The 13,740-nt window shown below is 31.4% G+C and overlaps 2 protein-coding genes across 2 annotated transcripts in view; both read right to left on the bottom strand.

Moving 5' to 3' along the window:
* Nucleotides 1-815: 815 nt before the first annotated feature.
* Nucleotides 816-1,392, bottom strand: LOC105450669. Its single transcript, XM_011690615.1, has 2 exons — nucleotides 1,101-1,392; nucleotides 816-1,021 (listed from the first exon to the last, which is right to left on the bottom strand). The coding sequence occupies exons 1-2, from the start codon at nucleotides 1,270-1,272 to the stop codon at nucleotides 816-818; spliced, it is 378 nt and encodes a 125-aa protein (XP_011688917.1). The 5' UTR covers nucleotides 1,273-1,392.
* Nucleotides 1,393-11,660: 10,268 nt separating this feature from the next.
* LOC105450665 overlaps nucleotides 11,661-13,740 on the bottom strand; it is a 12,285-nt gene continuing 10,205 nt past the window's right edge. The window contains exons 3-5 of the mRNA XM_011690611.1: nucleotides 12,990-13,257; nucleotides 12,878-12,916; nucleotides 11,661-12,362 (exon numbers count right to left, since the gene is read on the bottom strand). Coding sequence (XP_011688913.1) covers nucleotides 11,743-12,362; nucleotides 12,878-12,916; nucleotides 12,990-13,257 — 927 coding nt within the window. The 3' untranslated portion in view covers nucleotides 11,661-11,742. The remainder of the gene's footprint in view (nucleotides 12,363-12,877; nucleotides 12,917-12,989; nucleotides 13,258-13,740) is intronic.

The raw sequence follows: 13,740 nt of genomic DNA on the forward strand, positions 1-13,740 counted from the left end.
ACTGGAGTTCAGACGTGTGCTCTTCCGATCTTTTAAAACAAATTTATTTTAGCAATTAAATTGGAATGGTCAAGAATACATCAAAAATTTATGCAATTTGACATCATTTTGACAAACTAAAATTTGATGTTATTTTGATATCATTTTGATGTCATTTTGATCTTTCTGTTCTCCTTGGAATGCTCACTATGCGCATTGTTTACATTAAGAGGTGCTAATCGAGATAGTGCCTTTGAGTATATAAACATGGACGGGGAATGTTAGCTCGAAAACTGTGTTCAAAATGTGTGCGAGAGAGAAAGGTAGACGAGTAATATTCGTCCTCTCTGCGCATACATCGACATTCGACAGTCAGAGAGGACGAAGTATCACGTGGTATCACTCGTATACCTTTCTCTTTCGCACTCCTTACCACGCTTAAACACACTTGCGGCCTATACAAAACAAAAGCATTCCACCTCCATGTATATAATATACTATATACTCAAAGGCACATAGATAATCGTAATTGTTTCCGACAGAATTCGTTAATGTAAATTGTAATCGTAGGTCAACGCACAATAAATTTATATAAACGTATGTCGTATCATTGTGACATCAAAAACGATTGATACGACATACATTTACGTAAAATCAATATGTGTTAACCTACGACTACGATTTACGTTTACGTATTCTGTCGGAAACAATTACGAGAATCTTTCTGTGTCGGCCCATAAATATAAATATATAATATAAATTTCAGACATAATGCAGTCGGCGAGCTTTGAATCTCCTCGAGAAATGTTGCTATCTCATTTCAGCGAGCATCCGACTCACTCGTATGCAGCGCGTGTGTCCTGGATTGTGCCCAAACATTCACGTCCTACAATTACCTGTGAATCTTTCTCCGGTCGTTGCGAATTAGCATCGTTTATTTGGCCAGCGGCAATATTCCTCTGGTGTTTCTCGATGAGAGTTTTGCTAAGTTTTATTAAGGGCACACGTACTTGTCGATTAATCTTTTGTAATTGTTCAGAGGCTGTAATAACGTTAATAATAAACATAAATTAAACAAAATAAAAAAATATTAACGTGAAATTTGAAATAAGCTCACTCACAAATAATTGACAAAATTTGTACGTTTTCTGTCGTTCCTTCCAAGCGCCAAGAAAACGTTAATTTCCGCGTTATATCTTTATCAAACTGCGACACATCGAAGTTTTCAATTTCGTTCACAGAAATATATTCGTGAAGATTTAAACGTGGGATATAAATGTAAGCGTACGCCATAATAAAGAGAGAAAACACTCGACGTGTACGGTACAACTATTGATTCTCGACTGCTGTCAATGACGGTTTCTTATTCTACAGCGTCGTCGCAACAATGACATCATCTCTCCCTTTTCATGTTGCACAGCACTAGACCATCCGCGCAACACATGGGGTTATGCTAACGGCCTCGAAAAAAATGTCGAACTTTAGACTAACAAAGGAAAGGCCAGGTAGGTCAGTGATCCTAATCCCAACTTTTTAGTGAAAATATGAGGCAAAAAATATATACCTATAGTGTCCGAGCGTTTAATTGAATGGGCCTTAGTTTTCGAGTAAGAATTTTCAAAAAATAAATTTTTAAATTATAATTCAATATTTAATAATAAAAAGCGATATATTTCTTTTTTAGTAATTTTATGCGTGTCTGTTGAATTAATTGAATTAAGATACTGGAGTGCGTAGGACTCGGTTAAGTGTTTAATAAATGTTCAATGTCTTATATTAATGTCTTTTATTTTAACTCGCGTGACTGTCTCTGCGACTGTACAATTCTGTATCTAAAACTCGACTCTCGGTTCCCGGGCCTGACCTTTTTCGTATCGGCTGCCCGAAGTCCCCCACTTTTAAACATCACGTTCCGTTAATGAATTTTTGAACAATAATTCCTTTGTCCTTTCAATCGCGGTACATAAGCCGAGGATATCCGCGCTAACCGATCCAGTTTTGTTTTTGTGTGTGGGCCTGTATGTAATGTACATGTGTATATGTATGTCTTGTGTATGTCGTGTATCTAGCAGACAAAATTATTTTACTTTAACTTTTAATTTTACATTTTATTTATTTGGGGCTATGTGATGCAATCACCTTTCATTCAATATCAATATAGCCCGGTAAGTAAAAAGCTTGCTCTCCAATCCGAGAGTCCATGTTCAATTTGTGGATGCTGCAATTTTTTTTAATGCATGTTTTTATTCTATTTTTCATTTTTTATTACTGATATTGTAATGTACGATTTTTTTACATAAAAATTTGTATTTTTTCCTAAGTATTACTATAACAGATGTTGAATAAAAGAAATATATCTTTTTATTATTAAATATTGAATATTATTATTTAAAAATTTATTTTTCGAAAATTTTTATTCGAAAACTAAGACCCATTCAATCAAATGCTCCGATATCTTTATTTTGCCTCTAGTTTTACTAAAAAAATTGGTATCAGGATCCGTGATGCACTGACCTGACCTTCCCTTTATGTAAGCCATCTTTTCTTTACCTGCCGATGTAGCCCAAGGAAAACTCTTCAATGCGTGTTGTCGTGAAATTACAAAGCCAGTTAAATCTTATTAATAAGTGGAAGCATCGACATATCACATTACTCGATGCAGATATTTCTTGTGGAGAATTAATATGATGGAGGATTTTGATATGGATAATTTTTTGAAACACACAATGACTTTTAACAATCGATTGAATCTACTACGTTTATTCACTAATGACGAACTTCGAAAAAATACTCGTATCAATGTTAAAGTCTACCCTAGCAAGCCGTAAGAGAGCTTGTTTTCTAAAAAATACGACGTTATTAACAAATAAACGATATTTGTGTTTACTCGATCATTGCGGTAGAACTTCCGTTAACGGAAAACGTATCACGAGTTTTTATAGAAATAGAAAACGATGTCAGTGACAATAATTTAGGGATAAATGTTGTAAACAAATTATCCTTGTATTACATTACGTCAAAAACAAATCGTAAAATTCGAGTCGGCAATATTGAACGAGTATCATAAAATATCGTATTATTTCGATTTAGAGTGCGAAAGAAAAAATGAAAATTTTCAGGAGAAGAAAATGCAACATCGAGATTAATGAAAGAAATTTTTATCAAAATCGTTTTGCTATTATTTCGTAAATATTTGCCGTATGATTTACAATACGAATTTTTATAATCCATTTTATCAATCGAGAGTCTTGATGTCACTTCACCATTTGTTATAAAATCAAAGTACAATTCTGAGAAATTACTTGACTTGTTAAATGCCGATAATCATTGTCGACGATGATGACACTGTAATGTTTTTGCAGAATGTATTTTCTACAAAGAAAATTAACGGCCAATTAAAACATACATAGAAAAAATTTTTCGTTACTTTTTACTGTAAAATTTACTACAATTTTTATCATAAATTTTATCATGTTTGGTAACAACTAGGCAATCTATTAAACTATACATAGAGAAAGGATTAACCAGCGCAGTTAAAATATAGCCGTAACAGCTAATATGTGTTCTTTAAAATAGAGACTGCTAATATTGTTACTGCAAAAGCTCAATTTATTAGTTGCTAATACTGAGCACAAAAAATATTTACAGCTAGAATTAAATGACGTTTAGCTAATTTTATTGAAGGATATTCAGCAAAATCATTCTTTTGGTGTTTATAGCTTTCTTAGCTATTCCTGTTAAAGTACACTTTTATTTTAGCTAATAAAATTGTACGCAATTTATCTCGCAACAAATATATATTTCATCTTTAATAACTAACTTTTAGCAATGACAAAAGTTCGAATTGTCTACTGATAATTAGTTGATGATACTAACAATAAGTCATTTTTTTCCATGTATTATCAATAACAACGGGAATTTTTTTAATATACAAAAATATTTTATAAACAACATAATAAAAATTTCGAAACAAACTGTAAAATGTTCCAAGACAAAATTCTTACAATGTGCTTTGTAAAATTTATATTTCTAGTAAAATTTTTTCTTTACAAATAAATAAATTGCACATTTTCTAAATTTATTTATTTAATTATAATTTTATAAAAAATTTTACAAAATTTTTAGAATTAAATTATATAATGTAATAATAAATTAGCATTAATTACTTACACGTAAATTATTAGTTTAATATAGTATTAATCACGAGATTTTTATTTCTTTTTTTATATAATTTATTACAAAAGAATTTCTGGGTATTAAAATGAGATTTAGTTCATAAAATAAGTAATTATTTGATTTTATATTAATATCAGTTTCTTACAATACATATATCCTCTTCCGTTTGTTACACGTACAGAATATATTATAACAAAATCATATAATTCTTTAAAATAAAACATTTTTCATAAATAGTTTTTAATAATAATTATATGTAATTGTAACGCTCGTCAAAATGAAATCAAATAAAAATTAGTTATTATAATATATTAATTTATTAATTATATTTGATTGCTTTTTAGTTATTAAATAGTATGTACATAAACTCTCACAATGCGGTTCGTATTGCGAGTATATATAAAAAGTGGAGTATCTTTTCGCATACTATACATAGTAGGCCCGGCGTTTTATGTGTGGATTGTGTGGAGCAATCTATGTCCCAAATCAGATGGGTGTGGATTTCCACACCCGATAAAATCCACACCCTACCACAGAGATTTAGCGGAGGCTATAATAGATAACATTGATAAATTATTGTATGAATTTACAAGTAAAAATAATTATCGAGCATCCACGTTTTTAATTGAAAAAATAAATAATTAAATGTTAAAAAAAATGTGTACTTGAAAATTTTATCAACTACTGGTAGAGTAGGAGGAATAGGGGGAGGGAGTATTTTTCATCAGAAATGACAGAAATTTCCACAGTATTCCACACCTAGAGCCGAGACATATCGCTGGGCCATAGAATGACACGCAGGGTATAGATATATACCGCTCATCATGCAGGTAGCCAAACGCTCTGAGTAACTTTTTAAAAAAAGCAGAAGCACTTTCGTTTGCACGTGCATGCGCTTTCTTCGTGTCTCTTACCACAAGAAAACCTCTCACTTAGGGCAAATACGCAATTCTGAGGGATTTATTTATGGCAAGAGAATTCGAATGAATTATTTGTATATAGTTGACTCGAGAAGTACTCCAGTTGAAAAAATTATTATTTTAAATCGTTTATTTTGTTTGAAGAGTTATAAAGTGCAATTAAAAAGGTTTGTGAGTCGTTCAGTTAATTGTAATTAATCATTTTTTAATTAATTAATCATTTTTACCTGCTAATGTATTTAGCCCGAGGAATTAAATAGGAGATAAATTAAATAATGTTTTGGTATGGTAATCGTTGTATTTTGTAAAATTATAAAATATCATTTAAAAGGTTTTTGAAAAATTATAAAATATCATTTAAAAGGTTTATGAGTCATTCAGATAATTATAATTATTACAGCTCGAAACGGGGATAACCAGCGTTACGCGCCGCTCATGCGTAGCTATTGCCGATGGTAATAAACAACTCCCGCGCGCCTATCTCAATCGCTGAACGACCGCATCTCACTGCGCATTTGCATTTGGCGGTAGGCCAATCAATAACTCATGCATTAACTATTGCAAAAAAATTAAAAATGGTAGAGAACTTTTCGACTCACTCAGTTTAGTCTTCTTAATCCGCACACAAAAATAGTATCAAATATTCTGGAACACCCTGTATCTTTTATTGCTCACCTTTCTCACGTGTACAATAGTATGCTGTCGTGATGTCACATGGTACCCACATGCTTGACCGTATTGAACCTTTACAAAGGGCAGGCATTATAAAAAAAAGAGAAAAATATGTCCTGAAGCAACCGCAATCCGTTGAGCAAAGTGTCAGCGCATCGTGTTTGACACGCTATGCGAAATTAGTTATGCTTGCAGAATGCCTGCAGTAAAATAAAATTCGACTGCACATCATGACAGCATCATGCAAATATTATTTGCTCTATCATATACAAGATATATATAATGCCTAATACTGGCACAACGCACTCAACCATGGACATATGAAATATATATATAGAGATATAACGAGTATAAACTGCTATTGGGCAAGAGGGAGTCTGATATTCGAAGTGAAGGACATTCATCTGACATCAGTCTGGCTCATTCGCCGATAAGACTCGATAATTACATTTGGCATACATTTATATGTCGTCATGTTATATGCATTATGCATGACATATGTCTCCCAAGCGCATACACGGAAAGAACAATTTTGTTAAAAAGTCGAAAAACTTTGTTGAATACAGATCTGAAAATAATTTTTGTTCAATAATCAAAATAATTTGTTGGGTAGTTAAAAATGATAGGCATTGCTATAAAACATTTTAATATTCTAACAATTATTTTGACTTTCCAACAAAATTATATTGATTATCAAACAAAATTTAATTTTCTCATCCGGATCTAGCAAAATTGTTCTTTCCGTGTAGAAATGAACTAAATATTACGCAAAAAAATTTTCATTTTCTTTATAACAATAATCTAGAATTTTCTTTAATGTTTTAAAATATTTTTCAATCATAATTTTTATTTCTGTTGTCCTACTATCACTGCATTTATCATAATCTCTTAAATTTTACACTAAAAAAATGTTTTACTTATAAGCGAGAAATTCTTTTAAGCATTTTCTTTAAGCAAAAAAATTTTACATGAAGCATATTCCTTAGCTATAACGCGTATTTATCTACAAAGAAGTGGCACATGTGCTATAATCAAAAATATTATCTATAAAGAAGTGGCACATGCGCTATCAAGAATAAGTTTTCACAGTAATTTGATATTTTTCTACACACGGAAAAAACAATTTTGCTGAATCCAGATCTGAAGATAAATTTTTATTTAATAATCAAAATAATTTTGTGCGAAAGTCAAAATGATTGCTAGAATAACAAAACGTTTTACAGCAATGTTTATCAGTTTTAACATTCCAACAAATTATTTTAATTCAACAAAAAATTATTTTCAGATCTGTATTTAACAAAATTTTTAGACCTTTCAACAAAATCGTTCTTTCCGTACATTTTAGAATATCCTCTTGAGCCATATATAAGAGGAAAATCTTTTAGCATCTTAAGATGGTACCGCTAAAGGATAGAATATTTTTTTTAGGTGTATTGCTAATATAAACGTGCGGGTATAATTATAACAATTGTAAACATTATCGTAAATATCATTACAAAAAGATAAAAATAGTGTGATAGTAATGATATTTACGATAATGTTTACAATTGTTATAATAATACCCGCATGTTTATATTAGCAATAAAATTCGAGAGATTATGTGCGATTTTTAATTTGGATTATTACCTTGCAAAGTTTAGAATAGATTTTGATATTTGACAGATCTTCTTTACGAACTTTGCAAAGTTCCATAGAGTGAAATAAAAATTGCATATACAAATGCAGTTTACAGTTTTCGAAAGCATGAATCTTTACCTTTAATTTGCGCACTCGTGGAATATTATACGAATTTTTCACCGAATTGCTCAACAATAAAGTAAAAATGATCCTTATATGCTTCAACATTGAATAATTCAGTGACAAAAAATCGCGCAATGCTGAATCGAGTTCGCAAATTAAAAGTAAAGATTCACGCTTTCAAATGTGTAAACTGTATTTGTGTGCGATATTTAATTCATATCGAAGAGCCTTGCAAAATTTATAACAAAGTGTGTCGCATTTTTATTTCCGTATAGCTCCGTAAAAGATCAGCAAAACGTTCTTTAAAGTCAATATAAAAACTAAAAATTAATTGTAAATGTTTTTGAAAAATTTTATTGTAATTAATATATTTTTTAATGATATTACACTTTCCTTTGAAGAGTAGAATAACTAAGCGATCTTTAATTTTGCTGTTGCATTAGCATATGCAGCGCTGGTTCTCTTGCGCTATACGCGTACGCGAATCGAGCGCACCGGGCTGCCGACAGCCCGAAACGCCGCGCGCATGCGCGCTAGCGCCGCGGGTTTCGCACATAGCTCGATCGCATTTAATTATTTATTTTATTGCCCGCACATATTAATTATGTTATTTTTTAAACGTCCGAATGTTTTGTTATTTACTTTAGGCGATTTCGGAGGAGGGAAACTCATCAAGGCATAAATATCTAAATTCCGGCAGCCACGTTTTTTAGAACCCTCCGAGCGCTGGTTCTCACCGGTCGATACCGATCCATTGCTACCTTTCTCGAATTGCAAAAGCCTACGAGCACAAGAAGTCTGGAAGTTCTCGGCCTCGGCCCAGCTGTTGCCGACAGCTCGTTCCGGCCTCGACTTCCAAAAACATTCAACATTTGATCGAGCACGACAGTGGTAAGGCCGTTGCCTGCCGCAACCCGGCAATTACCGGCTGGCCGAGATCGACATCCTTCCAATTCATTTGACAGTAGTGGCCGTTGCCGGCCGTCTCGGTCTGGCATTTGCTGGCCGTCGTCATAATTATTGTACGTCGCATACCCAGGTAGCACGTATTTCTTTTAAAAACCAACTTTTAAAAACGTTTTTGAGTGGTTAAAATGTTCACTGGAAAAACGCGTTTAAACACGGAAAGAACGATTTTGTTGAAAGACCTAAAAATTTTGCTAAAAACAGATCTGAAAATAATTTTTTGTTGAATCATCAAAATAATTTGTTGGAATGTTAAAACTGATAAGCATTGCTATAAAACGTTTTGATATTCTAGCAATCACTTTGATTTTCGCACAAAATTATTTTGATTCTTGAACAAAAATTATTTCCAGATCTGGATTCAGCAAAATTGTTCCTTCCGTGAAGAAACGTTTCTTTTTCGTAAAAAAAAACGTAGAGAAATATAATCAAATATATCATTTTTTCTTTATCTGTAAAAAAGATTTACCCCAAAAAAATATTCTACTTATAAGCGGAAAAATCCTTTAAGAGGATGCTATAGTCGCCTGTTTTACCGACAAAAATACCATTTTTGTTGGTTACTAATTGCTTCGTACGTGTTAATCGCATAGAATTAAATTTCCTTTTCCACGATTAAAACACACATGCAAATGTATCTGGCTCTGGTGCATTTTGTATCAAAAACGGAAAAAAATGAAATAATTACAGATTTTGTTATCTATTTTAACCTCAACATGGCGACTAATGCTGTCAATTTACCAAAACGTTTATTACGTGAAAAAGTTAGGCAGGTCATATACTCGAAATAAAGACAGGGCCAGGTGTTCAATAAAGAAATAAATATATGTGAGTTGTTAAAATTAAGTATAGAAGCCTAAATAAAAATATATTAGTAACCGATAGATTTGTGTATATGTATAATGCGTGAGATATATTGATGTGATATTAAACTACACACTACTACGTCAATATCGCACGCATACATACTCATAAAACAGCGAATTTTTGGAGTTTGTCTCGGGTTTAGGATACCCTTAAGCATTTCCTCTAACAAAAAATTTTACATGAAGCTGATATAGCTGATACATGAAGCATGATATATTCTTCAGTTATAACACAGTTTAACTATGCGTATTTATCTACAAAGAAGTGGTACATGCGCTATAATCAAGAATATTATTTATGAAGAAGTGACACATGCACTATAATCAATTAATAAATTCTCATAGTAATTCGATATTCCTCTACATTTTAAAATATATCTTCTTGAGCCATATATAAGAAGAATAGATATCTTTTAACATCAAGAGGGTACCGCTAAAGAATAAAATATTTTTTTGGGGTGTTGCGCATTTGTTCTTTTCAAGTAAACTTTTTCACAGATAGAAAAATAATGATATTTTGATTATATTTCTCTTTTTTTTTTACCACAAAGAAATGTTTCTTTAAACGTTTTTTGAGTGGACACTTTAATCATTTAGAAACGTTTTCAAGGTGCTACCTGGGCTACTGTCGCGGGGACCATCGGGGCGCGTCTATATTTTCCATGTGGAACGCTACCGTGTCGTAACTAAGTGTCATGCCGGGTATAATGCAACGGAAGCCGCAGCGTAAATGTAAAACCGTTTACTTCCGACCGCCCTAAATGCAACGTTAAAACATGTATAGGCTTATACTTTCTACGCGCCGGCATTAAATTCTAATTTGTAGTCTTAAATAAACCGATAATATATGTGTTTCTTAACTGCTCTCGTCTCTAGAACCGACTGATGCATATCCGCGCATTTACCCGTGCTGTACGGAAGACAAAACGTTTTAAATTTAAGATTCCAGTTGCTAAATTATTAAGAATAACAATATAGGCATATTGTAAAAATTTATTGTCCGATTGTAAATTTAGACTATTTTTTGCATTTGAATGTATGTGTAATATCTTGGCGACCTGGCGTTTATATAAAAAGCATTCATTATCTAAAATCCCTACGTTTTTTCTAATCGAATTCGTGATTATAAAGCAATCTATAATCTATATTCTGTTATAACCGAGTGATTGCTAATATTTTTTCGAGAGATTTCATTAGAATATTATTCTGCATCAAATATTCATAGTCTTTAAAGTTCTGCCGGTCTATCAACGTAGAAAGCATCACAATAATTATACAATAAATCTTGTCAACTATATTTATTTTATCTTTGATAGAAGATATTTTTTGAGCTTTCATTATTTTATTTTTATTAAGGCAAAAACATAGTTGCTTACTTTTAGATCTTTAGTAATAGCTTATATTTTTTCGAAATACCGTAAATGAAATTATTAAACTAGTGCTATTTTTTACATAAAATAAACTAGATATAACTAGTATACATAATGCAATAAAGTCATTTAATTACCTAAAAAACAAGAAATCTAGAAAATAACTTTTTTCACGTTCAAGAAATACGCTACCAGAAAAGCTGTCATAACATCCGCTACGATGCAATAATATGACCGCGATTATGATATACATATATGTACAAAACAATAGTACGCATCCGCTTGTGTATATACATATTATATCAGTACAAAATTATCTTTGTAAAAAAAGCGGTTTAAATAGAAAGAGCTTCCTGCGATGTGCAAATACTTATAAGTTTAACTTAAATAAAAATATTTTTATGTAACAACACTCAGCACTGCTAGATTGAGTAAGGAAAACAATTTAAAAGTAATAACATATTTAATCTAAATATTATATTGAAAAAAGTAATAATAAATTTATTGTAAATGTTACATTGAAAAATTCAATTATATTTTTAGATCTAGCAAAACTAATTAAGTGTTTTTACATAATTAAGATGATATGAGTTGTTTGTAAGTTTTTATCGCTCTTAACTTGTTCCCGAAATATTTCTATTGTCACGGAACATCTACTAAACCGATTATCGAATTATCAAATCATACAGCAGGTAGTACAAAATATACGGCCTGTGATTACTCGTTTTTATATAAACATTTTCTATTTACTTATTGCAAAGCATAACACAGATGCAATGACGTTTGAGAAGTTAATCAATTTTGGCAAAATAAAATCTAACTGGGTTATAATAAAGAAAAAATTTGGCATGCCCAAGTCGCATTAATTGCATTTCTGTAATAAATGTAATTAATGTTATTAAAATGTAATTATAATGTTATTAAATTAAATTAAACAATGTAAATTTATGTGAAAATAATGCAATATAATAATATTAATACAAAAATTAAATGAATCACATCGTACTTTTCTCGCTGTACTGTAACGCGTGATATCGAATATTATAATAATCTTTAGCGTTTTGGAAAATAAATTTTGCGAGCTGTAGAAATAGCTCTCGATAGATAGACGCTAAATGCACCCTTTTCTTTGTTAATATTTTTATCCTTCTGTTCTATCCAAGAGAGAAATTTACTTCTAATAAATTTCACCTTAACGGGAGTCAATACAGGTCGTTTACATATTGGCGATTGTCTTACACATCGTTTCGCTAATTCCCGACGAGCCCATAACGCGTTACATAACGTCGTAACAAATAGGCTCCCTTTTTTCTGATCTTTTGCCTTGCGAAGTGCACGTAAAAGCTTTTGCTTATCTTTAATAATAAAATCGTTGTCTGAATGTTCATTTTCCGTAGTATTTGACAACGGTGACGGATGGGAATGCACAGATTCATTTTCAGAACATTCAAGCATAAAATCTTCACTTTCTTCCTCCTCACCTTCTTCAACTCTTCTTTCTGTTTCATCTGCACATTCAACTGGACGAATAGTGTCGATGGTGGCGATGTTGGTGGTGTTGGCGTTGGCAGTAATATCTACATTGGTATTGTCATTGGTGATGGTGGCGGTTTTGGCAGCGGCAGTGTCGATGGTAACGGTGTTGGCTTTGGCAGTGGTGGGAACAATAGTATCTAAAAAAATTATCGTACAGTATTGATAACTTGAAGATAGGATTGGATTTGATACGCATATATTCTACAGATTTCCTATACGTATCGTATGTACATACATATGATTGCGTATATCATACGTAAAATATATATTAAAATATGTATGATACCTTTGACATTAACTTTAATCTCACAAATCATTTTTGTATTTTTTAAAGAGAATTAGTTTAGTTATTATAACTGTTATTAGTTACAAATAAACTATTAAATTGACTTGATATACATATATTGTAATTTTTTCTTATTTAAAATAATTTTATATTTAAAAATAACGTCATTTTAATTTTATTAATTTAATATGAATGATGTTTTCCAAAATTAACTTTAATTTAACTTTAGTTAATAATTTAATCTTAACACAAGTTTTAACTGACAATGAAGTAGTTTCTCGTTCATTGCAACTTTTATAACTTAACTAATTAATTTTGTAAATCATTAATTTTAACTTAATTTAGTTTAAAAAAATATTAACTTACCTACTAATCCTGCTGTTAGGTTACCATGTATTGTACAATCTGAAAAAAAATATATATATATATTACAGTACTCACTACAATAGAAAACACGAATAAAAAATATACTTTATACTTTGCAGAACAAACGAAGAAGGATATCTGGATGTTGTATTATTGTCTCCATTAATTATACTTTTTATTGCTTCAACTTCCTCTTGAAGTGTAGCTATTTTCTGTTTCATTTTACACACTTCTTGTTCTATATCATTGTACAGCCGTTGATCATGCTCATTAACGTTGTTATTGGAAGAAGTGGATGGGGTTGTTGTCGTATTAGTAGCAGCAGCAGTAGGTACGTTGACGACACTGTCATTAAACACTCTTCCTTGTTCTGGTCTTTCCTGTAAGACACATATACAAGAGAATGTTAACAGTAGAAAAATAAAAAAATTGAACTATAACTAATTACTATAAATGCGCAAATTTTCGGGTATAATCTCGGTGCTGAGAATCGTTACGTGCGAGTGAGTTGAATCCTCGATATGCGCTTTGTTTACATTAAGGCGATGCTGGAATATCGACATTTGCATTCTAATGGATAACTATCCGGATAACTATCCGGATAATGGATAACTCCGAAACGACTGAACGGATTTAAAAACGCTTTTACAGGATTGAAAATGTCATCGCGCTAGGTATATATGAATAGTAAAAACGAAAAATATTTAAAATTACCTTTTTTGGGGTATCATAACCAGTCACCTGACGTAAACATTTTATTGGTATGTACAAAAGTTCTGCAGCTCATATGTACAAAAAAAGTATCTAGCGCGCATCGGATTATTTGCACGAATAATACAAGACGTTTTGAGCTACGATTGGAA

The sequence above is a fragment of the Wasmannia auropunctata genome, unplaced genomic scaffold, assembly GCF_000956235.1.
Source record: "Wasmannia auropunctata unplaced genomic scaffold, wasmannia.A_1.0 LD336058.1, whole genome shotgun sequence".
Lineage (NCBI taxonomy): Eukaryota > Metazoa > Arthropoda > Insecta > Hymenoptera > Formicidae > Wasmannia > Wasmannia auropunctata.